Genomic DNA, 27,610 nt, shown 5'->3' on the forward strand with positions numbered 1-27,610 from the left:
ACCTTCCCAAATTAACTTTGATCGTAGACCAGACCAGCTCAATTCACCCTGCTGTAAATCTATAAGTCTATAAGTCCTGCAGTTGAAAAACAATGATCAAACCGTTGCCAGTTGACAAATTACAACCATTTCACAGACTTCAGCACCTATTGGTATTGGTAACACCAAAAAGGAGGCGTGAAGATGCCTCCCATGTCAATAAAAGGAAGCAAAGGGAACAACACAACAGTAAGCAAGCTTTTCTTGTCTGATTGTAAGAGACATCTAATTTAACGCTCTGACACAGAGTGGAGCAACATTTAGGGAAGCTATCACCTCTGATAAAGTGCTGGATACTGTAATAGGTGCAGTTCTGGGCAGAGGAAGCGTTTGTGTGTCAGTTATATTCCCTCCATCCAGCACTGGCATGAAGCTGAACTGGACTGGTGGTTTCCTGTGTTCTGAGCTAGCGGTGCTCCTCTAAGGCGGACACGATCCCGTCCTTTTCCTTTCACCGCCATCCAGGGCGCATGTTTGTGTACTGCTGTCCATACCGAACTTCCACATCGCTAACAATTCAATAACCGTCACCACCCTTGGGTCATTAATGCGTTGAATGGCTCGGGAATAGACCCCCTCAAGACAATTTTATGTGAAGGTGCCCAGGCATGTAATTACAGACCTTTGAGCAACAGTAAACAAAGCTGGAGCCATAACGGATCTGTAGAGCAACAACATATGTGATTTAAATGTGCTGCTCTGAAACAAAAAGTGGTGTCATGCAACAATCGAAATTATATTGAATTTAAATCTAATCAGCGAGCTCAGTTACAGCTGGACGGTGAGCTCTGGAGATATTAAGATATTAATGTAGAGTCTAGAAACACAGTTGTCTTTTCTGTTTTCAGAAGTTTTATCATTAATATTGTCCGAAAGCTGTTGTTTTCAAAGTGTCCTTGTGTTTTGGCAACCAAACACACAAAAACACAAGAGGACTATGGGAAATATTCCAGGTAACCTCAGATGCAGACAACGCTAGTGTCACAAAGAAAGTTAAATTGCATCACATGATGAATTAACTGTCTCACAGGAGACGTTTGGGCTGTCTCTATTTAGCCGTCCCGATCATTTGGCGTGATGGACGAGTCGGACTGTGCTGTGGACCTTCTGTGGATTTATCACTGTCCTGAAACCAGATGGTCAATAAAGCAGCAAGGAGGTGTTTATTCTTCAGGAATGGCTTGAGCCAGTTTCATGAATAGGGACGAGTCACCCCACAGTGTGAATTCAGATGCAACTTAGCAACCTCCTGCAGAAAAAAATGAATCATCAGGAGGACGTTTTTAGAGCTCAGAGCTGAGAGGTGGAGGCACGTTGCATTAATGTGACAAAAGTGATGTACAGTAAACGTAAAAGTTCCACGAGATATTTCTGTTTGCTGATGCATTTTGGCGCACGTAACACTGCTCAGGTTGATAAACATCACTTTTAAGGCGTCAGTATTTCAGACGTCCGCCGCCAATTCACTCATAAAACATTTCTTGCACTTCTGTTTTTTCATTGGTGATGTGTTTGTTGATGGTGCAGAATGACACTCCTTACTTATGAAACATCACAGCACGAGAGCAAGCAGAGAATATCCATATGCAGCCTGATGTTCGCTGTGTGTTTGTTTCAAAGGGAGCCAGCTGTTAATGTTCTCTTCCTCTGCGATCAGAGATGTCTGCACAGACGGGGAATAGACCGTCACTTGATGTGTTGCTGCTTATGAGTCATGATTGCATCCAGATTTAACAAGAAAGGCATCGCCTCTTGTTAATTCTCTGCCAGTTCCCGTGGATTTTTTTTTCTCCTTGTGTGCGTGCATGTTTAGGGTGGAGCGCACATGCCGCAGCCTAACAGTCACAATCAGTTTTGAATGTAATTATCACTCGTTGTACTCAAGGAAAATTGAATTAGCTAAGTGACACACTTACAGAATGACACGCTGGAAACGAGCCAATTTGAAGTTGGAAAAGATGTGAGCAGGCGCGATGACGTTTCTCCAGGCTGCTGTTCAGCGGCTCAGGTGGATTCATCTGTCTGAAGCCGTGAAGAGGGCGTATCTGATCTCAACAATCTGAATGGGTGAAACAGAAATCAGATGAAGCACCTCAGTAACACAAATCTGAACATGGATTACTTTTTTACACTTACGCTGGTGGAGCTAAAGATGAACACTGTCGTTAGATTCGCTGAAGTTAAGAAGCCTTTCTGGTCAGAAAGACTTTAACCTGCTTACTTCATGATCTGCACGGGCACAAAGACAGACCACTTTATGTATTTTCATATTCTGTCATTTAAGAGCTAGAATGAATATATTCCAGCCATAATGATCTCTCACAGGCTGGTTCAGCTTGAGTGAAACAACTACATTAAAAAATCTTCAGCATATTTAATGGTTGTAAAGTATTTCTTCATATCAGCGCAGTTATTCTGTTTTGACTTTCATTATTTTACAACACTGGAACAAAGGTATATTTTCCCTAAGTGTATATATCTTACATTTACAGAACCAAATACCGTTTTCACTGCGGCTATAAATCCTGATTGTGCTGCAGTGATAGAATCTCCAAAAGCTTGAGATGAAACTTCTGAACAAAGAACAAAGAAAATAGAACGAGGTTTGAAAAGTTTCATGTTTTCAGAGTTTTCCTGCAGGCGTATTTGGCTTCTTTCAGAGGTACTGGAAATGGACTGTTTTTAAAAAAACAAAATGTGTGTGCTGGCTCATGCACATATGCACACTTACGCAGTGGCCTGAGTGGCTCTAACAAGAATCCAGCTCCAGACAGAAAGCTGTGTGTGCCGCTCTGGTCAGGGACTGGAAAACACAAACAACTGTGCCGATGGGAAGTCGCCAGAAGCTCCGAGTAATGATGATAAAGCAAAGGGCCAGTTCTTTAGAGCTCTGAAATGCTTACAAAGCTTCACCCACAGATCTTTGTGTGCTCATTTTGTCTGTATACAGGGTAGGTTATTCCTGTGCCCATGGTGATGCTAAAATAAGCTTTCTTTGTGCTCCTGCAGGGCAATTCCAACAACATTGCCACTGTCGACATTTCAGTCGGCTTCGTTGGGCTGGAAAGTTACGTAGAGGCACCTGCCATCTTCTTAACGGCCCTGAGCACTTACGCCGGGCCCCTGCTCTGGGCATGTCACCTCGTCTGCTACCTCAGCTCCGAGAGAGACAGGTAAGTGTCAGTTTAAAAGTCACTCGGTGGCACTGATGTCCAAACAGGGGTGTTACTATACTGAACTCATTAAATAAACTAAACCGGAATGAAGAATAGAAAGTATGATTTGATACAAAAATATACATCTCTATGGTAGAATTTAATTTAAACAGCTGCTCTCTACTACTTTTTTCTACTATTTTAACCATCTGCACCAGCTCAGCCGCACAGCTTCACCATTACAGTTACATCCGAGTGATGTTCTTTTTCATACTTCTTCATTGTGAATACTGTCTGTGGGTGGGACAGCACAGACACACCGGGATGTTCTGTTAATAGTTTTACTCATGGCAACAAGGAGACCTGCGTGCAGGGTATCAAAGATGCTTGTAAACAGCTTAGCCCGCATAAGACCTTAACTGGAGAGAGGCCAGCAGCTAGGTTGCTATGTACATGTGAATGCAGCCAATAAGTACAGCTTCCCCTCAGCATGGCGCCCTTGCACAGAGCAGAGTGATGAGGTCTGTGGCTGGGCAGCAGCTGCCCTGCTGATGGAGCCAAAACTAAAATGCTCTTTTAATGCAGACGGAGGATGGTGTTTGTTTTAACTCGCCTGCGTTATTTAAATGTCAGTAACAGAAATGCAACGATTTATCTAAGACCGCAGCGTTCTGCTAAAAAGTCACTGCTTCATGTAAAAAAAAAAAGTCAGCACAAAGGTCCCGTCGAAATGAGACTGCAGAGGGTGTATGTACCCATGCATGATTTATATTCTTAATAATCTTTGATCCCACATGTGATTGTGATATGTTTAACATTTCAGTAGTCCAGACAGTCTCTGATTAAAAAGTTCTGCTCATCTTATAATTTTTGTGCTGCTCGCAGCAGAGCGCAGGGATGATGAAGTCGATCCTTTCGTCCATCAGACACTTTGGTCCAGGAGGGCTCCTGGCTGGCCGGCCACGAAATTTAATGTGGATATTAAAGGAGAATGAGAGAATGACTGCGATGTTTGTGACCTCTCCACCTTTCATTTAGCATAACCATGAGGTAAAAATGGCCCTTTGAAGACATTGCCAAGACCCCCATCCATGAGATTTTCACCATCGCCCCAAAATTTTAACGCAGAAATATTAAAATTTACACAGCTTGATTGTAATGACCTCCATCAACTTCCTTGTCGCACCACATTTAGGGGAAAATAAATCTCTAATCCCACTAAAAGTAGAGGGGTTCTTCATGAAAAGTGAAGCCAGGCTGATGGAAGCTGCACCACAGCTAAGTAAGCTAGCAAATCAGCTACGAGAAGCATGACAGAATGTCACATACAGTAGCAAAACTTTACAGTAGCCAATAACAACATAACCTATGAGACGTGTGCGTAATGTATGTCTGCTACCTCTGAAAAAGTCTCATTCAGATGCAGCTCATGCATTCATCTGTTCCACTTGTGAACCAAAACTGCAACAACAACGCAGTCATGCAGTAAATCCCATTTAGACTGATGGCACGACTGATCAGCCCACGAGCAGGCCATTATGGGAGGTGATGATGGAGTCTGGCGGCCTCGCCACTTTCACTGTGGCTTTACCCTCTGAATAGTCAAACCGCCTGCATGTTGTTTGGTCTGCTCATCACTTTTCATACGGAGTGCAGCGGTGAACACTGCAGCCTCTAGAGGCCGCTGCAGAGACTCTGCTCTGTGATGCCCCTCAAGCTAACGTCACACTGAATCCAGCCTGTAAACTTTACATACTGCATCACAGCACTGGCCGTCTCTTTGTTGTTGTTGTTATACACAGCGGGGGGCTTTCCTCAGACACCCCACCTGTAATATGTTCTACTCAGACACTGTGACAAGGGAAACTTTTAAATAGCCTCATACAGTCGCTCATTAAGGATTCATTCTGCCCCATCAGCAGCTCGATCACAAGACAGGGACTGAAAATGGACTTTGATCAATAGCTTTTCAACGGGGTTCCCCTGACACGCTCCAATTCTAGTTAAAGCAGTTGCATAATTGCACGAGACTGTTTTATTGTTTTAGTGCGCATGATATCACTATAAACCTTCAAAGTGGCCAATCAGAGGAGACCCATCAACACAGCTTTATTTTCATCTCTAAGAAGTCAGATTCTGGCATAAATACAAAGATAAAAAGCATGTTCAGGTGATTGTATTTTCACTGTGCACTTGATCTCCAAGAAGCTGCATTGCCTTTGTTGACAGCTGATCTTTGGTGCATCTGGTTGTTTGTAAGCTCTTAAGTGGTTTTATATCCAGTGCATTGTTTTGGTGATGGAATCCAGTGGTGGGAGCTCCCATTTATGTCTGCAGAAAAAGAATTAAGACCAAAAAAATACATCTTTCTCTGTGTTAGAAGTCTTCTTTCTTTAGCTTTGTCATTTGGTTTTAGGATTTTCACTTTTCTAACCACACACGGGATAAACGAGCTGAAGTCAAGCTTATCTTTATCACATCAGTCACTTAGAAAACTGTGAACTGGAGACGATGCCACAGATGTCTCACGTCTTCTCCACTGATAGAATGAAGTCTCTGGCAGGTACTGCTGACCTGGGTAACCCACCTGAGAGGTCGCACATGAATGTTTTAGTAGCTCTTGGAGGTAGGACACAGAATTAAATGTAAGCTGTTTAAAAAGTGTGGACTTCACCATATATTGAAGATCTTAAGCTTTAGAGTACGCTGATTGCTGGTGCACAGCTTTTTTATACAAACTGAGCGTTGACTCGTTATTTTCCTTTAAGTTCCCATGCTATCATACTCACCAACATCATTTGTCTTCATCTGAGGTCACTTCCACTTCGCTTGTCACAGATTTACCGATGGGTTCATCACGACAACACAAGCAATCAGACTCAGAGGCTCCAGTTCGAACACTTTAGCTCTGCCTCGTGTTTGGAGGGAAAAGACACGGTGAATATAAACAGTATCACCAGTCATATGTGAACACACAGGGCATGTCAAATAAGTAACCGGATAACTGTGTTAAAGCAGACGTTCGGTTCAGTTCGCTTGTCATGCAGAGTATGACTCAGTCTGTGAAAACTGTTCTTTAACGTCCTCTGTGGCTCTGAAAGGATCATCAGGGTTATCTCAGCTTGGGTTTGAAGACTACACATTCATAACAGAAAGCCTGCAATACAAACCTGGCAAGGCCTTGGCATTTGAAAGACCTGGGCACTCACCAGGCAGGGAGGATTTAACAAAATACCATAATCAGTGGCATTACGGGAGGCGTAGGATCCGGACTTTCTGGAGCCGGACCCATACCAGCGAGTAAGAGACGGGATATCTCAGCCTCTGCCGCGTCAATTTTGCCCGTTCTTTTTTGAATCTGTCCCTGATGAGTCCCCCACCCCCACATATAGAAAACTGGATTATTAGCACACAGGTGTTGCTAGTTACTATTGTTTAAACAAATGTCATTGACTCTGAGGGCAGCACAGCAACAAAAGCAGAACTTTGTCTTTTCCTGTGTGCCATAGTATTGAAGCTCATTATTCAAGTGTGTTTGATGCATTTGTGCCAATGCAGATCTTCATAAAAATCAACTGTGTGTGTGTGTGTGTGTGTGTGTGTGTGTGTGTGTGTGTGTGTGTGTGTGTGTGTGTGTGTGTGTGTGTGTGTGTGTGTGTGTGTGTGTGTGTGTGTGTGTGTGTGTGTGTGTGTGTGTGTGCGTGTGTTGGTCTTATGATTTTTCCACCTCCAAACTGGACTCCTTCCCATGTCTCCTACTTCTCTTGTCTTGGGAAAAGGCTTGAAGTTCCTCCCCCTCAGCTGGGACTCTGCCTGTTTGAATGAACAAGATCCCTGCGCTAATTCACGCATGTGTTTCAATGCATCAGAGATGAAGCCGAGTGTGCACACGAGTCTCCGTGTGTGTTTGTGTTTACATCATCTGCAGCGCTCCTCCAATCATGCAGCTTTTAAAGTCATTAACTTCTTTATCACAATTTGCCAGCAATCCCTATTATTATGAGAAGATAATTGGATCAGACTCTTGTCCTTGTTACAAGTGTTGGGTAAAAACAGTGAGAATGCAGCCTTCATTACGAACCATCCAGCAACCTGCAGCTTTACTAATGTGACATAGTCATATAGAAAACGGATTGCAGCGTAGGGTGACCTTGGTGCACAAAAAACCCTTCTCTGTGTGGCTCTACAGGGCATTTTTACCTATTATTCGCAGCAAAGAGTCGCCTGCTTTGCTCTCTGCAGTGCTTTCCTCCTCTCTGATGAATCCTTTTCCTCTCCGCAGGAGCCCGGTTGCACTCAGCCATGGCTGCTACTGTTTGGCCCTGCTGAGGTCTGTGCCAGCTGCAGCCTACATTGTGCTGGTAACTGCTCTGCGGTACCATCTCTTCATATGGAGCGTCTTTTCCCCCAAATTACTGTACGAGTCCATGCACCTGCTGCTGACCGCAGGAGTCTGTCTCTTCTTCAACACGATGGAGCAAAGCCACAGTTCCAGTAAGTCTTAGGGAGCCATGGATGCACGTCTTCCCTTGAAGGATTGCTTTAAGTCAAGGGGTCGGACACAGTCTCTTAATAGTGTGTGTGAGACGTTCAGACTGATACACACTACAGTACACTTACCCTCACTCTGTACTATACTGATCCGTTCATAGTAGGTGAGTAGGTGCTTCAGAAAGCGTCCTTCCTCTGGACTCTGGTTTGCAAAAAGAATAATTTGAGAATGCACTTCTGATGTATTTTTGAGCAGTCTATTTAAATATCCCTTTCTTTCCAAGGACGAAATGCTTGCAGATGAATAAAAGAGAAATAAGTGTTTTTACATGCTGTATATTACCTCAGGGACGTGTGTACAGTGAGCTACTTTGACTTAAATGGGAGAGCAGCGTGTAGTTAGAGTGTGAATGTGATGTTTGGGTTCTTATGGAGCTGAACTCTTTTGATAGTAGCACAGCAAAGACCTGCACCCTCACAGGGCTTTTCACTCACTCTGGCTTATTAGGACTTGTAGGTTGCAGTTCAGCCGAGCAATGCTGTGAGTTACATGAGCTCAGCAGAGTGGACAGGTCTTTGTCACAGAGCACATTCTGATGTGTCGCAGGAGGAAAGCACAGGTGTTAATGATAAGACGAATGATGGCTGAATTCCATTTCGCTGCTGCACTTTCAGGGTCCTGGTGTTTTCCATATCCTTTCACTGTCTCGGCTCACCAGCACACTTGATAAAACAGAGCTGTTGTTAAGGCCATCGGTGGCATTTGTGCTCGTCCTGCTGTGACAGGTCAAACTGTGAAAAAAGATCTGCGGACTAATTATGAAGGTTCAAGTTGTCCTGGCCGAACAGGTACAACAAAGGGAGTCTGTGGCTGCCCACACAGTCCTGAGGAGACGTCTAATCAGGCAGCGTGAGTGAAAACACCTGTGTAGGTGTAACGAGGAGGTGCAGGAGGGTTCAGTGTGGGAGTTTCGAAGACATTTGTTTCTCTTCAGAACATTTTCAATATGCCGCTGAAATGTTATGTAATCTGTTTTTTCCTGTTCTGTTTCACTCTCTGAAGTATTTAACCTTCCGTTTACTGGGGACGGCGACACAAAGCCGCTCCAGATATCTGTCTGACAGGTTTTGGGTTCAGGTTTTTAAGCACAAACACAAAGCTTTTTAAATATTTGAATGTCACATGAGACAGAACTGTGGGCCTTCTTTCTAACATCGGAAATCTTTAACTGACCTGATTTTTTTCATAATTTTCAATGCATTAATTATCTGATTCCCATGATTTAAACTCAAAAAGGCTACAACAACCTCTGACATCCAGCCAGTGTTTCAACCTGCCAGTCAGTTCACAGCTCATTAAAGTGCTCGCACTGAAGTGAGCCAGGAACAGACAGGAGATATCATGGTGTGTTATGGAGTGCAGATTATCATTTTTGGTTATTTCCTTCACATCTAACTGAGACCTTATTAATTCAGTAGCAATTTTAGTATCTTGGCAAGCATTTCCACTGCATGTAATGTCAACTAGAGGTCTGCTGCGCATCGAGAACACCAGACACCCTGTTCTGTTTGTACATTCAACCTGTTTTATTTCAGTGCATCTCGATGAGGGTTTAGCTCGAGTTATGTTCGGCACAAAATCAGCATAAGGCTGCATGAGGGAAACGCTCGATGGAACCGGCATACAATTCAAAAGTTAATCAGCTAGTTATCAGGTCTGTGTTGAATCGTGTCCCTAAATGCATTTTGTGGCGTATTATCCACTTAATCCTCACGATCAGAGAGGCGTTTGGAGAAAAATGCAAATACTGAGCTGAGTGTAACAAACAGCCGTGCATCTGCTCCAGCTTCAAGAAGATGTGAACAAGTTCACTTTGTTTTCTTTCTTTCCCTCATTGTTTGTTCAACTGGAGATATAGTTTGGAATAAAATGCCAAAATCATTTTCATTGGATGACCTTGACGCTCTACTGCGAGAACATAATTCCCTTTTTTTTTTTTTTAACGTGCTCTCTTTATCCCGCTGAAAGCTCCTCTATGTACATCAGGATTTGGATGTACAAGTCGTATGAGTTCCAGGGTCCAGCAGTTCACTGCAGACCTGTAAACTTCTTTGACTTCTCAGCCTGAGAATCCCAGCAAAGGAAAGCTGGCGTTCATCCAAACCAATAAGGGTGTGGAGCCAAAGGAACAAACAGCGTGTTGCTGTCATGGTACTTATGGGGCACACTTCATTATCACAGCATCTCACTGATTGCTTCGACTCCATTTTGAACGTACAATCAAAGAAAAGGCTCATAATTGTGTCAGAAACTCACATATTTGTTCATGTCTCATAAAAAAAGGTTCCCATCTCCAGCATGCAGGACTGCAGTGTTTGAATGCAGAGGTGCACCACAAAGTAAGAGCAGAGACTTTCATTCCAGCAGCTATTCGCTTGAGTTTCGGGCTCCTGTGATGTCACTGAAGAGGTGTGACTACTTCAAAGCTCCTTCCTGATTATAACACGCAGTTCTTACATCATTATCCTGTGAGATTTGTCCAGAAAAAGTCCACGTCTGAAAGATTTAGTGTTAAAGCTAACAGTGTGCAGCTTTTCACCTCAGGGCAGAAAAGTGAATCGTAAGTTCCCGCCCCAACACTTGTCACTCACCCTGATGAGCTGTCTGCCCTGAAACAGCACCTCGCCCGAGGCTAAGATCGCTGACACCCCCCAAGCTGCCACAGGCGTCAGAGAAGCAGATGCCAAAGCGAGAAAAGGGGGGGGGGGGGGGAGCAATGCTGATGTTCAGCGTGGTTCTGACTAGATTGTGTCTGATGCAAGACGAGCTTCACACTTTGTTTTGCTGCTGTTGTGGCGGTTGCCGTGACTCACCTTGACAGCAACCTCAGCGGCGACTGAACCCACAGAAAATAGAATTTAAATGTCCTGAGCATCATATGAAAAGTCAGACAAACAAGAGGATTTCCATTTGAATACACAGGGTCAGCGACACAGACGCGCACACGCGCTGCATGAGGATCACTGCTGGTTAGCTGTTTGCATCCGAAGCAGGACACGTTCCGCCACGAGCAGCTGAGCTCTGAGCTGAATTGACAGCATACTTTTGTCAAGTGCCTTTTCCTCCCTTCAGTTGAATCAGGAATAACAATAACACAGACTTCAAAGTCTGATGGAAATAGTTTATGAGCCGGATAATAATCTACATCACTCATGTGGATGGCTCTGTGCGAGATGCTTCACATCGCCGTAACAGCCGTCATAACATGCTCGCAAACCAAACATGTCTTTAACCACCAGCACGGCGTCGTGTTAGCCCGCTATGTGGCTGTGATGACATAGTATGACTTTCCTCTGTCAACATTATGTAAGTTTTTCCTCTGTTTGCAATGTTTTAAATGCACAGCCGTTCATTTTCTCTGTTGACATGGATTTTCTGCTCTGAGATTGTTGGTGTTGTGGACGACTCTGTGGGTTTTTATAGTGCTGAAGATCAATTATGTTTGATGGAGCAGCGTCCCTCTGCATCTCTTCAGCTGGCATGCACTGAAATGAAAACCTGTGACACCGCTTTGGTTCTGTGGAGTTTGAGAAACTCCTGAAGTACTTTGGGACACAGACTTTGATAATATCATTATGGTGGTCGTTTTTCTTGGTGTTGGCAGCAGATTTGCCGCCAGCGGCCAACAATGTGATTTGTTCTTTCCTGTGGTTTTCTGTTGATGAAGTTTGGGATTCTGTAAGGGTTTTTTTCTGTTGTTTTTTCCTTTGAGATTCATTCATCATGGTCTTTTCATTCTAAACAAACCAGAAACAGAAGTGGATATGAGCTGTAGTCAGCTGAGTGTAGTTTGTGTTTAACACAAAAGTCAGTTTGGTGGGAGTTTTTTTAAGCTGGTCTCTCTTTTTTCTTCTTCTTCTTCTTCTTTAAAACCTCACGAAGCTTCATGTAAAACCTGACCGCACCGGTGCTAGAAGAAGCCTCAGAGCAGCTTCTCACACCAATGGGCCCCTGAAATGGATCAGAATAACCGTAGCGTCCACAAGGTTGAAAGCTTTAAGCACGTGTTAGTAATACAGTCGTACATCTCATGAAAAGTGGAGGTTTTTTTGCATTTTCTGTGCAACTGTGTCTTGTATGATCCTCCAGTGGACACATCAGCTGAATTCAGTTTTTTATTTCAGGTCTGATACAAAGAATGAATGTAGTTTGGATCACTGTCAAATCAAGATGTATAGCAAATATAGGTTTACATCAGCCTTCATTCATTTGTCTATTTCACAAGATTCTTTTCCAGCTCTTTGTGCTTCCTGTTAATACATGAAATATGTGCTTATTCTGGTAACATCCCACTTGTTTTTATGTACTTTATGGTAACTGCAGTTCATCCTGTTTCTGTGTGTGTGTGTGTGTGTGTGTGTGTGTGTGTGTGTGTGTGTGTGTGTGTGTGTGTGTGTGTGTGTGTGTGTGTGTGTGTGTGTGTGTGTATTTTCCCACTCCTTGTGTCAAGTGATGTCCTTTTTTACTTGTGATTTCTGTATCTTCTGATTTTAGAATTGTGCAGCAAATGTGAAATGATGAAAAGTGACAGATAACATATTTCCCCAAATCGTTTTCTAGCAAGACTCACGCTTGCATTATTTATGTTCTTAATGATGAAATAAATCATTTACTACACTACAATCTTTTTCTTCAGTTTCTGGGTGACTTTCTCAGCTGCGACAACTACTTTTGGTTTTGGTTGAACATTCCCATACTTTAAGCAGACGATTTAATAAGAATTCATGCACGGTCTTCCTGTAATGTTAGTGGTTTTTAGCTGCCCATTAAACTGTCTGTCAGCCATCTGTCAGCAGGCCCAGCCTGCTGGAGGACGGACGACACATGAGGTATTTTTCACTGGAGTTTCTCCTGTCAAAGTTTCCTACTGACTTAGTAAAACTGGAGAAGGAACCATCTGTGAAAGCACACCTAGCGTATCTCCGCGTACAGTGTAGTAGGAGGAGGATGGTAATTTAGTAATCATTCCGCTATCTGCTATCCACCTACTAAATAATTATTTTGTGCCTTCAGGAGCTGGACTTCAATGCCATCATTAAAGGAACCACAAATTTCATGCTGTGTTCACTTCTGAGTGGGAGTCTCTCCTAAAGCCTGCAACGTGATGATGCACTTAAGATGTATTATTGCCCTGAAATCAGAAGAGTTGCAGGCAAAAAGCTGCTTTCAATTAGTTTTTTATGCAAACTGCTCAAAAATGTCTGAATGTAGATCTCTGCCAGCATCCACAAATTACGCAAATTTTTCTTTTTTTTACGGTTTCCATTTTGTTGCATGTTCCATCCTTGTGGATCTTAAACTGTCCAATTGTATTTACCTTTTTGATGTTTTGATTATAAAAAGTGTCTTAAGTTTCTTTGCCGATGGTTCTGTTATTTGAATGTCTTTGCTCGCTCCATAGCTGACATGACATGTATCCTGACAGCGTTACTGCATGAGCTGTTTGTCTTCCATCCATCCACTTATTTTCCACCACTTATTCAGATCTGTTTCACGATGGCGGCCTTCTTCCAAGTCATGCCTTCCAGCTCTTCTGGGTGATCCTGAGGCGTTCACAGGCTAAAAGGGTTATTTAGCTCCTCATGCATGTCCTGGATCTAGTCCCTGGGCCCCCTCCCAGCTTGACGTGTCCATGAGGCTTCCTGATCAGATGCCCACACCACCTCTACTTGTTCCTTTCACTGCAAAGCTGCAGCCATGTGTCACCAAACATGACACACTTCACTCTCCTCTGACAAGCCTGGGCAAAACCCTGCTTCCTGTGGCATCTGACAGTTTGCCAGAGTTGAATTAACCAAAACTGATTCTGAGCTTCTGAGTTTGAGTATTTTTTGCTTCCATGGCCACAGAGGCGGCAGTTCCTTTGCCCTGCCAATACCAATCGGCAGATTCAAGAGTTTACTGGGCTAACGAAGCCCAAATGGCCTCTTCCCTCACCTTATCAGCTTCCTCCATCTCTGGGTCTTTTTGGTGTCCATCACAACCGGTACAGAGGACCCTCTGTCCACTGAACAGCTGCCTCAGCAGTGGAGGCTTTAAACATGGCCCACTCTGGTGGCTCATGAGACATCTGGCTCGCACTTTTTACCCCAGGCAGCTCTGGAAAAGGAAAATGTCCAGTCTGTATCGAGGAGTTTGGTTTCAGAGGTGCTTCTGTGGCTTCACATTGTTGGAGTTTCTTTCTTTGATTGCATGAAAAAAGGTAAATAATCATTTTTGTCCTTTTTGTTCTTTGATAGGATCATTTATTTTCTGCACACCTGCTTGTTCTTAGAGGAGCTGATGTGAGGCATAAACACATTTTTGGCTTCACAACAGCTTTCACTATGTCATCCATAAAATCCAGCCTCCCATTCTGAACTGTAAACCTCTCCCAAAGATCCCCTGACTACACATCATATTAGGGATTTTCAAAGCCACTATGTTAAAATTAGCTTGATCTCATTAATGTATCTGTGGTGAGCTTAGTTTAAAGCTGCTACAATCAATATCATCAGCTGACCCTGCAGTTCCTCCCAGTGTCCTTTAAATCATTGTTTTGGTCTTACCGACCACAACTTTACTGTCTTGATTCAGTTTCAGTTTGAGCAGACAGGTATCTAAAAGGAAAGTGAATATTGGATGTGCATTCGTCAAGTGGCCAGAAACACCACTCTAAATGCTTATGTTGCTCCCAATCTGCTGATAGTGTAAATTAGCAACTGTTTGCTAATAGGTTTTTTCCTGCTAAAATCAGTCAGTGCAGGTTTAAGATACAGCTGAACAATCAAGATAATCCGTCATTGATGTCGAAAAGAAATAAAAGCGATAGCAGGATTTTTGCTCTTGTGAAGCCAAACAGAATGTGTGAAATGACAGTTCTGACCATTACAGCGTGATGCCTCTTTACATCATCAGGTGCCTGTTTGTGTGCATGTGAAAGAGCATAAATTGTGCTGTCATAAATTAATCAGCACTTTGCGCCTCCTCAGCATGTATATGCTGTTGGAATACATATCTGAAGCATGTTGATTTGTATGTGCGCCTCATTGCTCATGTGAAGTCAGGACTAGCCATGTCTGGCTGTCCACCAGAAAATGCACAGCTAATTACAGGAGTAGAGCAGCTGGAGGAGTAAATTGAAGTTGTGCCTTTGAGTCGGAGCTTTCCCTGTGAAAGCGACCTTACCTCAGCTGCAGCACTTCGCTCTTTTGATGCTCCAGGAGTTGTCTGCTAAGTGGCAAATGGCAGCAAGCCAAAGAGGTTATTGCAAGTTTAGAGCAGGCTCCCTCTGAAAACAGCCACTGCAGGAGCTATTGATTGACACACGACTCACTCTGTGGCTGCAGACGCTGCCAGGGTTCCCCTTCTCCCTTCACTGCATCTCTGCCACACTTTCTGTTCCAAGCTACTGAGAGGAATCCAGCACACTAAAACTCTGCTCACTTGTTAAGAAGCCTGGAGGGAAACACTTGCTGTTTGCATAAAATTACTACTGGCTTGACTTACACAGCAGTGGAGAAGCTGCTTGTTTACCCGTCGTGAGCTGCATTTCACCGCCTGCATTGAGAGCCTTTCATTGGTTAATACACTCCATTAGACTTTTCAAGGTCTGATTATGTGTCCAAGTCACTGCAAAAATCTGAAAGTGGCACTGACCTGAAAATCTGAAAATTGGGTATTTTTACTCCACCTTGAATGTCAGGATGTGTTGACACTTCCTGGGATTTATATGATAACTCCATACTCATAATGATATGTCAGTGTCTCTCTTGGAGAAGTTTCAGGTGAGAATTGTGGCACTCAGCGTCCCATTAACAGTGTAATTTTCTATTTTAGGAGGTAGATGAACTTAGCTGGGATTTAGCTATAATGTAAACCACCTCTCTGGCAAATGGTGCATCAAATGGACATGTACTCAGTTTTAAAGATGATTAAATAGCAACAGTGGGGAAAGCATTCATTAAGTATTAATTCAGCAGGCCGCCATGTGAGATGAGTCGAGTGTAATCCACAAATTCAGCTGCAGGTCAGTGATAAGCCCAAGTCGGTTATCAAAGTACTTTTAAGTCATCCATGACCCGTTCTGGGCGACCAGCAGGAGGTCAATCGAACTTTGTCTCCTTTTATAAAAAGTCTTTGAAGTACAGTAGCCTGCGAGCGATACAAACAATAACATCACATGTTTACAACAGAGGCTCTTTCTGTAGTTCAGGAGGTTTCTTTCCCATGCAAACTGATACTGATCAACAACCTCATCAACAAGCTGCAGTACCAACTTCTGCACTCAAGCTGACGAAGCGTACTTATTGCTGTTTTAACTAGTAAACTGCCTTTGACTGAAGCATTAAAGCTCCTTTTTGACTCTGGAAATAGTAGTTTGTCCAAACGACCACATGGTCTTCATCCGTTTCAGAGTTTTCTCACCAACGTGATTTCATCAGACTTTTATGAATTCTGGTCCAAGTTGTTCTGATCATGTTGTTTTTCGTCACCAGCAGATAGAGTCCATGTGATGTGGTTTAAACCCCCAGAAAAAGCAACTTCTGTAAGTGGAGCTTGAGTTGGGATTGTTTGGTCAAGAATGAACTTTCATGCTCACAAGCCGATACAGACGAGACAGAGGTGCTATGCTTTAACTCTTTAGACCTGAAACAGCTGGTTAAATCAGTCAGTAAATTCATTGGCAAATAATGTTCCCTGTTTAGTAATATTTCATAGAATAAATAATTAAAGCAATATTCGGATTAATCCATAATGAAAATCGTTGCAGCAGTAGAAATCGATCCAGCCCCTGAGCTCACTTATCAACAAATGCATCTCCATGAGCAAATCCCATCTGCAGAAAGTTCTGCAGAAAAAGCTCATAAGTGGACTAAGAATTGTTTGTTTTGTCATCTTTGACATGTGGCACTTTCACATTAGTATTAACACATCTTCAGCTTCAGTTGCTGCTCTCATCATCAGTTTAAGTGTTTACTTTGTATGTAGCTTAACGGGGAATAATGATATGCTGAAAGACACACAGCCGGCTTCTCCTCTGAGCTGTGTAACACCTACCACATCGTGCATGCTGATATAATACAGTTTCAAAGCATACAGTATCAGTGTGATCTGTGAATGCTCCCTCGTGGGCTGAATCTCAAGCACAAGTGGCTTTGATTGTCATTCCAGCACATCAAGCTACAAATTCACTATTATCTGCCAATAATGTGAACACACAGCACGTAGTTCTGCCGCTAAATGATTCTGAAGCCCCTGCAATGGGCGCCTCGTCGGAGGGGTTTTTATTTAAAATTTTTTGCTCATTGTGCATTCAGTCAGAACAAGGGCTCTAACACTCTTGCTCCTGCAGAAGAAAAACCCGAATCTTCAAAGAGCGTATGAAAAAGAATCAAGTTTTTCAGAGATTGGCACAAGTCTAATGGCTCAGAAGCTCACACTTAGGTAGCGAACCACATTTTTGTCAGGAAAGGCCCAGTGTTGGCTTTTAAAAGCCACTGGAGCTTTTCCAGACACAACTTTCTCTGGCAGCTGCACACAGTCAAATGGATATGTTTCTAATGAAAGGCTTTTAGGGGGTATTGATTTTTATTTCCATAAGTTTTGCCAGCAGTTTTGTCCTTGACATACATTTGGACAAGTATGCAGATGGGGAGAAAAATGTAATGCAGAATGAGTCCTTTGTGCCAGTGTTTCTCTCAGCAGCACAACTATTATTTTCTCTGCATGAGCAGCCACAAAACTGGTCCTAGCACATTTAAAAAGTTATTACACTTGTTAATGAGTTAATTGTCGCAAGTAGCACCGATGACGATGTCCCTTCCTGGGCTCGAGGCTCTGTCAGCTCACCCCGGCGGTACGCTCCTGTCCATGTACATCACTCATCCAAATATCTGCAGTGTAATCACTTGTGCAGAAACCCTCCCTTATATTCCTCCGAGTGAAGAACTTTGAGATGCAAGTCAGCGCTTTTTACTTTGCGTGACCAGAGCTGGAGGCTGTCATTACACTAATGCAGTGCCGCTATCCAACAAAGGATCTGCCACCAGGAAAGAAAAACCTCCGGACCGCAGAGAACACTGATCTTAAGATAATAGACTGCCCTATACGTTACAACCTGACATGTCTTTGCTTTTCTAAATGTGCAATTACTCATTATTCCTCTGAAGCAACAGCATGTGCTGGAAAGGACACCATGAGCCATCTAAGGCGCAGGTCATACATTAATGGAGATAATTACTTCCAGCTAAACCCTGTCGATGGCATTTTACAGCAGTTTTGACGTTACATTAGCGTTTAAAGCGCGATAAAACACACACACACACCCTTTCTGTTAGAATTGTGAAGATTTCAGATGTATGAAGGTGGATTTTGTCTTGCAGAAGCAGGCGTGTGACCAGAAAAGTCACCGGGTCAAATCCCATGGAGACGTGCCACTACTATCCGGCCTCAATGGGAAAGTGTCAGCTTGAGTGTGAATTGCTGGCAAGTAGCATCCAGGCTCAGTCATCGTCCCCGGATAAATACAGATTAGATTTACTGTGTAAGCTTACATTTTCTTTCCAGTGACCAGACAGGTGACATTTGTTAACAACCGCGGAGCAGAGATGCATTTGTCACGATAGACAGCAGGTTACAAACTGCTTCCACTGTGGTGACTTTTAGAAAGTTAATCTCTCTCTCTTCGACTTGTAAGGGTGAATGCACTTTGTCACTTCATCATTACGTCTGATGGAGCTGATATTTAAACACAGCAGCATTGTGAGACCTGCTGGATAAAATGAGTCAGACTAAAGCGAGTCCCTTTGTAGCTGGATATTTTCTCAGGTTTTTGGTGCGAAACGTATAAAGAGGAAGATAAATTATTGTGCTGCAAAAGAGTTTAATTTAAGCAAACAAAATAAGTCTTTTGCTCAATAAATGCACTTGAGTGTTTGTTAATAGCCACATTAGCACACAAAATTACTCATTTGTACTCATTTGCACTCTCTTTAATTCCTTTCTGCCCAACATGACAGAGCGTTCGTGTGTCACAATGTCAGACAAAAGAAGAAAATGGATTAAGTCATTTCTCATTAGCCATGTTGTCTCCAGTGGGATTGCTAACAGGATTGGCAGTTTCTAGTGAAGCACTGAGAGAAACATCACAGCCACACATAAGTCATCTGTACAGTTTTGGTTACAAGCCTAATGAATGAACATTTATCAAACTGTATTTGGAAATTCATCTGTACTTTATTAGTTTGTGGTCTTGAGTTCCCCGAGCTAGCTCGCTAACTTCTGCAAGACAAACCGTATGTTACTGTAGCTAACTGAGCTAGCTTGATAACTGCCACTTACACACCCACGGTTTTATGGTTATTCATGTAGTTAAAAGACGAATTCAAAAACTGAACTTAAACCGTGTCCTTAAATATTTTACATTTAGTAGCAGATGTGCCTGAAAAAATTAGAAAATATGAAATTATAAAAATTAGATGTGAATGCTACTCTATTATATCGGAGAACGAAATAAGTTAATAACAGGTTAATTTACCTCATTATCATAAAAAAAGAAAAAAAGGCTGCTTCCTCTTATTACTTGTAATGTTTATCAGTGATCAGGAGTGTCCTTTAAGTTGACTGCTAGATGTGAGCGTACCCTGACAGCAGCTATCCATCATATCAAATCACGAGGGGAAATATTCTTACAGGAAAAAACAAAGGTTCATAAGATGTTCATATGACTTTTTTTTTTTTAAACGTCCTCACAGAGCAGTGTGTGCATGTCATGGTGCACTCTTATCAATCTCATGAAGTTGTTTTCTCTTGATAAATGATCTCATTGTCTCCATAAATTGGCCTTTTGTTTTCTCAAGATAACAAGGTAATTTAAGCCGTTATCACAAGAAAAGGAGCTTTGTTACTTTGAGTTAATGGCATTAAAATAAAGAATTGCACACATGGCTGTTCTCTGTTCCGTACTGGACTATTTTCACTGATGCTTTCAGGTGGAAGTATAATTTTACTGTTACTGTTGGTCAAGGTGTAAGTCTTTCATATACTACTGAGTAGTTAAATCTGTAATAACATATCAAATTTTATAAGCTCATCATATGTTTTTTGTAATTACCCTCTGAATTGTAGTGGAGAAGAAGTATGGTATGGTGGTATGAAATGGAGATAAAGTTCAAATATCTCAAATATTTACTAAAGCACATTAAATGAACTTAGTTACTTGGCACCAATATGAGTTAGAAATGATCATTAAATACCTCCTAGCATACTTTGGAAATGATTATATATTTTTCAATATTGAATATGATTGTTGTTGGCCGAAGTTAACTATTCTTCATTTCTGTACATATACATGTATAATTGATGTGTGCTTCCTTTAAGAACAACCTTTAAGTGTTCTCAAAATGTCCAAAACAAATATAATGCCATAGAAAACTGGACTGTTGTTTTAGATCGATGGCTTCCAAACTGCGTGACCCAGCCCGTTGTGATGACTACAGTATGTTGTTAAAAGTGACATAATTGGGCCTGATACAGCCAGCTGATAGAACAATGCTGCCAACATTGATCCTAATAGGAGCCTGAACACTGCTCAGTCTTCACTAAATCAGTAGTTCAACTAAAATCTATTGTTCTCTTGTTTAAGAAACTTTTACCTCATCGTTTTAAATCTGCCAAACAGCCTCCCCATATTATCAATGCAAAAGATTTTAGCAGCAAATGTCAGAAAATGTTAGTCTGGGCATCTGCATGAGTCATCCTAAGCTTGAAGAAATAATCAGCAATTTATCCACAATTTGTGATGAGGTTTATGCACAATTTGACTGGCAGCCAGAAAATGTTCTGGACATTTTTTTTTTATTATTCCATATGTAAAGAGACCCTGTGCATGCTGGAAATATATGAAATCTTAGTCTTTCCTTAACCAGACAATCAATTAGAAAATGGAAAATATCTTCAGTCCAATAACTCTCAGTGCAAACAAAGCCAGTGCTCAAGTTCCAGTGATTCAATAAGGAGGATCACAGTGCCGTCACAGACTGGAGTTTCATCTATACTTTATTCCACCATCTAAATTTTAGCTTTATTTACACCACATTAAGTCCCCTAAAGACCACATTCACAGGCAGTCGAGTAAAGCCAAATGATGCTTTCTACCTTAGAGACTTGCCATCTTATTTTGACTTCAGTTATTGAATGTCGGACCATTTTTTGCGAGTAACAAGCACCATGCATATAAAAATATGCAGTAGGAGCAGCACTGCTTCACTGCACCAGCTCCCTGAATGATGGTCTTTAAAAAACATGACATTTTACTTCATTTCAAGGTGTAAAGAGCTACAAAAGAAGGCAGGAAACGTTCTCGGATGCTTTCTCTAAAAAAAAAACGGAAACCTATCTATCTATTGTCCTGCTGAAAAATTCATTTAACCAAGAATAAAAGCCAAAAAACAAGACGCAGCAGACCACCTGAGACCTACGCAGGCCAGCTCGCTCTCGAAGATTGGTGTGATACTGCTGACCTGGGCGTCTGCGCTCCAGGCTGAAGAGGGGCTGCTGGCAGGGGCAGCCACCTTATTTGAACCTAAAGTCTTGTTTTCTGCTCTGGCTCTCTGTCAGTGGATAGTGCTGATGCACAACCACAGCAGGTGACTTTTATAGAGCCCTTACTGTTAGCTTTGTTTGCATCTTTCTTTGGACACCCCTTCATGAAACTTTTAGGACAGCAGCTCCCTGAAGACCTCTTTTGTTCTCCGGTCGGTTGCTGAGTTAATCTCGGGTTATGGCTGTATTTTTTACTGGTTTGTAATGCTAGAAGAAAGAGAAGAACAGGGTTTTTGTTTTGTTTTGTTTTTTTCCTTTTTCTTGTCTACCATGCATTCAGCTCTGGCACGCAAAGCCCAGCCCAAGTGGAATGAGTGAGTGGAAAGCATCATCACATGGCTTGAAAAGGATAAGAGGGGGATCATTACACTGAGCCAGTACAGCACTCCTTAAAGTTTTTCTCTCAAAGTACCTCTGGAGAAATATTCGGCCACGGGTGCTCATTGGAGGCCTTTAATTTGAGGGAAAGGGACCACTTTAATTTAATTTACCACAGAGAAGCGTTGTCTGAAGGTGGGTGCATTATGATGACAGCCAAATCTATTTTTTTCATTTATTTATTTTTTTCTGTCACTGTTCTAGCTGTTCAGTGAAATTAGTAACAGTGAGGCTGAAAAGGTTTTGATGGACCTGGGAGGATCTGTGGTGAGAGCTGATGTGTTTATTTGTGTGTGGTCGAGTGTCGAAGTGACTTCACGTCACGTCAAATGGAACAATATGGGAAGCAGTGCTGCGTGGTTTCAATCCTTTGGAAACAGTGTGGGACCACCTTCACTCTGTATCATATCTGGACAGCCTGCTACATCTGAGAGTGCATGAAAAGACCCAAGAAATGAGGGATTTTGTATCATTACCCTCCTGCTACTTTAAAGCAAATGGTGCATTCAGGCTCAGACAGACCCTCTGTTAGCTCTGATACCCCGCATACTCATTACGGTTGATAACAGTAATATGAATATTACCAATTTCACAGGCTTATCTTTGATCTGTTGGGTGATTTCCACAGAACAGAACAGAGCCTTAAAGATGCACTCCACCAATTTTATACATCAAGTTTACTTTACTCATCATGAGATGTGCTACTCACCCTGGAGAAAAAGGTATGTAATGTTTTGTGGCAGTGGAGGGGGGCTTCAAAAGTGTCCTAAAAAATCACTGTGATGATGTCATAGTGATGCCATAAGGCTTATCTCAGCTTGAACTTAGAGACAACAAATTTGCAACAGAAAGCCTGCATTAAAAACTGAGGATGTGGAGTTTAAAAGATGTTTACCAGGCAAGGGCAGTGTTATGAAAAAGGCTAGTGTTTTAGAGACCGACTCCGGGGAAAGTCAGGGTATTTTGCCCTCTGATACTTCAGTTTTGAACACTCCTTTTAACATTTGTCTCGTTTGAGTCCACCTTCAACTTTATGAAAATGAAATGGTAAATCACTGCAGTGTGCCTTTAAAGTGGAACCACACAGAGCGTAAGATGCTGTCTTTTGTCAGCATTATGGCAAGATGATGATGACCTATGGAGTTTAAAATAACTGCTTACACACTAAAGGTGGCTCTTGATTTTTATACAAAATAAAAAGGTTCAGCTGTTGAGCTACACTGCACCAGAAGAAGCTGGCTGAACCCTTGAAAATGAAGTTCAGATTGACCACAGCATCCACAGGATATCCAAAAGCTATACTGGCGGCAGCTTGATTGACGTCAGGTGAGGTTGAATACACTTTTTATTCACAAGTAAAAATATTAACAGCAAACATTCAAAACACAAACTCTGCCTTTGTTATACTAACAAGCTGTTATGAGCCTTAATGTGCCTGCACTGCCTGGGCCTGTATCACTTTGATCTGTTCGTCTACATCAGTCTGACTGGTGATGCACAATATAAGCTACCAGGCAGATGTAATGAAATATCAGAATGAGAAGGAATGAATTAAAATCCACTGCTGTTGTCCCCCTGTGCAACTTACTGGTTTTTGTTGGGGGGTGTCGGAAGAGGAGGAGAAGAGGGGGACTGTTTAAGCACAAAGTCACTGATTGTCACAGCAGAGGAGAGCGCTGCTCCAGAGCGGCTATGTGTTGCATGCCTCGGCGGGGAAAATGTCTTCGTATGCGGGCGGCAGTTCACTGGGGAGCGGGTAGGAGAAAGGGAAGCAGTGATTGAGCTCCGGGTCCGTGGGTGAGTATCCCGGCAGCTCGATGGACGGGTGTCCCCCGCACTGCACTTCTGCACCTGTCTCATCGAAGACATTAAAAACACCCAAATTGATGTAAGACACCGGCTGGAAATCCGCCGAGGAGCAGTCCCGCTCCTCGCTGAAGATGATCCCGCCGGCGCGCTGCCGCTGAGACTGTCGGCTCCTAGAAAACTGTGCTGTTTTGTACCTTTTGATGACCACCAGGTTGATGAGCCCGAGGACGCACTCCAAGGTGCTGAGAACAGTGGAGATGACCAGACTCCGCTGGTAATCCCTCAGCTGCTCGCAGGCAGGGTTCACAACCAAAGAGTGGAAGCAGTAATGGGAATATTTCCTCTCCACCAGAGAAGCGGTGTCCCCGTCCACCACCGCGCCGGAGAAGGCGGTGAGGACCCCCAACAAGAAGACCACAACACCGATGAGAAAGAAATTCCTGCAGCCGGGCTTGTCCATGCACAAGAGCAGCGCGGAGCCCAGCAGGACCTGCCCGACTCCCACAAGTAGCCCGGAGTAGAAAGCCCCGGCCGCGGCGCCGAGGTGGAAATGCGCTCTCACCGTAGATCCCAACGAGACGCATCTTAATCCAACGACAACTTCGCTCAGGGCGCACACGAAGAGGAGGGTGCTGGAGAAGACGGCGCACAGTCCTTTCCCACTCAACTTCATTATATTCCACCTCTGCCGCTCTCGATCCCTCTCCCCCCTTCTTCATCCTCCTTCGTCCTCTCCTTCGTCTCCTCTGGAAGCACTCTCACATTGGGACATCATCTGCCGGTGACTCCTCCGGTTCAGAGCGGGCGATCCTCGCCGCTGTGGCGTCTCTCTCGCATCCCCGCCGCTTTACAGGAATATATAAATAACTAATGCCAAGACGGGTTCCTTTTGCACTTACAGCAGGCCTATCGATAATCCATACACAAGCAATGATCACTTTACCCCTGGTCACATAACCGTTGTTGAAGCACTCTCCTGACCAAAAGTTTTTCCTTTTTTTCTGCTCCTGAAGAGAGAGTCGCATCCGCAGTCCGCCAAGTCGTCGGATTGAATGGTGTGTGGCGTTTTTGTGGCAGAGAAGGAGGCGGCTGCTTGAGCCGGAGATGTTTGAGGGTCCTGTGGACCAATGACCAATGACCCACAGGCCTCCAGAATCACTGCAACACTCCTACAGGGTCTTTAAATGTGCCTCAAGTGGCCCGTAGTGACTTTACTCCGACGGGGCGTTAAATGAAACGGTGGGTAAACGACTTTTGGCTGGTGATCGAGAAAACAAACGCCAGCAGGAACAGAAATCACTGGCTTTCAGGAACATTAATTTCTTTGCACACCTTTAAAGCCCCCAGCCTCGTAGTAAAGTCACTTGGTAGCAGTAACTGTTAGTCAATGAATTTAATTTGCGCTGGTGCTAAATTGTTTTCCTGCTAGTAAAAGGCGGATAAGAGGGGTTTTGGTTAATTTTAATCTCTACAATGATATGATTTTATAACTCCATTCGTCTCATTCCTGTGGATATTATATATGGCTGCATACATGCGGTGATAGATCCATGTCATCCTTGCATAATAAGGTTGTTTGTCGGCGTGATATTTCTGGAAATCATAAACAAAAGCATGAATAACAGAGCAGAGCTGCTGAGGGTGGACGGAGGCTGTGCGCTGTCCGTGGTGCTGAAACATCCAGCCCGGGCCAGATGGCAGCTGACTGGACTGCTCAACATCTCTCCTCCCGGCCAACCTCCCCCAGAAACAATACACCAGGAGAAGCTTGGAGATACTTCTCACGTTTTATTTAGCACAGATTTAATGACTTGTTGTGTAGGTGGGGACATAACTGCGGTCTGTTTGTTTGTTTGTTTGTTTGTTTGTTTGTTTGTTTGTTTGTTTGTTTGTTTGTTTGTTTGTTTAGTGCGCAGATGACCTTGGTGTGATGGGCCACAGACAAACAGAGAAATCAAGAGGATAAAGCTGCGGGTATTACAGGGCAGATGTAAAGGCTTTTTTTTTTTTTTTTTTTTTTGAGAAATCCTCTTAAGTCCCAAAACAAATGTAGAAGGACATACCGTGTGAGTCATCGTAAGTCGGTGCTGTAATGCCAAACAGAAGCTGATTCAGCCCACAGTCTAAAGTACATGTTTGAGCATGAAGTCCAATATGTTTCCCATTGAACGAGGAGAGCAGCAGGCAGATGGCAGATATAAATACCTGGATGTAAAATGTGTTTCTGGGAACATTTCAGAGATGGATATGGAGGTTTTATTTTATCCCAAAGTTGATATTTTGTTTCTAGGTTTGACTTAATGCAGGTTAGAGGAGCGTGCGGATCAGATTCCGTCGGATAAGTTTTAAGGAAAGACTGTGAGAGTTTGCAGCCATGCTGGCAGCTCTGTCAGCCAGGGGGCTCTGAGCTACATGCTAACATCAGCATGCTAACAAGATGCGTTCACTTCAGGTCAAGAAAGTATTTGTAAAAGAGCACACATATCTCAGCAAAACACGTTAGATATAATAATAAAATAGATTGTGGAAATGCTAAAAAAGTATGTAAGTAAAAAGTACATGCAAATAAAACTAAAAGTTGTATGTGCTAACTGAAAGTGCTACGTCATGTGCTAAGTTAGTTTAGCTTCTTAGCATGCATTTGCTAAATTGCAGTAAACATAGTACAGCCGAGGCTTTTGGGGAAAGTCATTAGTTTTATAGGTATTTGGTCACAAGTCTTGGATAAATTCAAATTGAGATATTTGTCAAGAAATTTCACACAGAAGCACAAACGTCAACCTCATGGTGGCACAAGAGTAAAAGTCAAGCATCAGCAAAGTCATTAGAAATCATCCTCAGGGGACCATGAAGGTTTCACCTGTTCGTGGCAACAGGTGATGAGATATTTCAAAGTGATGGACCGACTGAAAGACTGACATTGCCGCCTACAGAGCCACACTGCTACCATGGCTAAAAACAAAGATATGTCATAGAGCCAGCCAGCTGGAAACATCAGAAAAATGATAGAATTAGTTTCCAAACTCGAGGCAACCACCTGAGAAAAGTTCAAGGATATGTAATATGATCCCATGGTGTGGCCTGCTGGCAAATTGTTGCAGGTTGTTGGATTTGATCTGTTTCCAATTCATTAACCCTGAATGTGAAAACTTTGAGAGGACAAGCATGAGTTTTTGACTTAATGAACCAAACCTTTGATGGGTGCAGGTGAGAGAATTACACCGGGGAAAGCCCTCGCCCATCCATTCATCTCAATGAGCCACCTCATTGACTGTACCAGTACAGCTGCCAGTAAGTGTGTGTGAGCAGGAGTCTAATTAGGTCATTACTACTTTGCATAGGTTTGCAGATAAGAGAAAGTGCTGTGAATGATGTGTTGATGATCTGCTGATTGCTTGATTAATTGGCAGTCCTTCCTCTTGGCAGTTGGTATCTCGCCCAGCGTGGATCGGTGCTGTGGATGTCAACACCATCAGTGGCATGAACGGGACTGACTGCCCTGTCGCCCCACATCTTTTGACCCAGGCAGACCAGACTTCAGCAGGTAAACCACAACTCTTAGTCCACCCTTCTGTTACAGCATTGTATAATGTCCATGCTTTGCTGACCAGCAGATTCAAACCAGTTTTCACATTTGTTGTTCCATAATGTGGGCGTTGTGAAGCCTTTTGAGACTGTAACTGTGATTAAGAGCTATACAAATAAACTTGCACCGGGCCAGCTTGGGAAATGGCTTTAGTTAACTCACAGTAGGAGCAGTCACAGGTACGCAGCATGCATTTTAATCTCAAGGAAAACGACTGGATTCAATTGTCCGACAAATTTGATGAAGCAGAAGTTGTTAACAGCATATGTCTTTCACCAGGGCTCAAGTAGAGCGCTGCTCGCCTCCATAACACAGACAATTTCCCTGTCATGGTCACAAACCTGGAAGATTCTGCTACCAAAGAGGAAAGTAATTCCCATCCAAACAGGTACACACAGACACACACACACACACACGGCTGCAAGAGGTGGAAGGCTGTAGACCACTGAAGAGGTAACTAAAAATTGATTTCAGTGTGGAGGACACTCTTTGGATCAGTGTGTTAAC

The 27,610-nt window shown here is 43.0% G+C and overlaps 2 protein-coding genes across 3 annotated transcripts in view; one reads left to right on the plus strand and one right to left on the minus strand.

Moving 5' to 3' along the window:
• pigg (phosphatidylinositol glycan anchor biosynthesis class G (EMM blood group)) overlaps positions 1-8,800 on the plus strand; it is a 55,294-nt gene extending 46,494 nt beyond the window's left edge. For both annotated transcript variants that reach the window (XM_070962440.1, XM_070962441.1), the window contains 2 exons: positions 3,049-3,212; positions 7,477-8,800. In XM_070962440.1, coding sequence (XP_070818541.1) covers positions 3,049-3,212; positions 7,477-7,699 — 387 coding nt within the window. In that variant the 3' untranslated portion in view covers positions 7,700-8,800. The remainder of the gene's footprint in view (positions 1-3,048; positions 3,213-7,476) is intronic.
• Positions 8,801-23,035: 14,235 nt separating this feature from the next.
• On the minus strand, positions 23,036-24,690 carry LOC139331386 (transmembrane protein 271). Its single transcript, XM_070962836.1, has one exon. It carries the CDS (start codon positions 24,188-24,190, stop codon positions 23,399-23,401), a length of 792 nt encoding a protein of 263 aa, XP_070818937.1. The 5' UTR covers positions 24,191-24,690; the 3' UTR covers positions 23,036-23,398.
• Between the last annotated feature and the right edge of the window lie 2,920 nt (positions 24,691-27,610).

Source organism: Chaetodon trifascialis, chromosome 5, assembly GCF_039877785.1.
Source record: "Chaetodon trifascialis isolate fChaTrf1 chromosome 5, fChaTrf1.hap1, whole genome shotgun sequence".
Lineage (NCBI taxonomy): Eukaryota > Metazoa > Chordata > Actinopteri > Chaetodontiformes > Chaetodontidae > Chaetodon > Chaetodon trifascialis.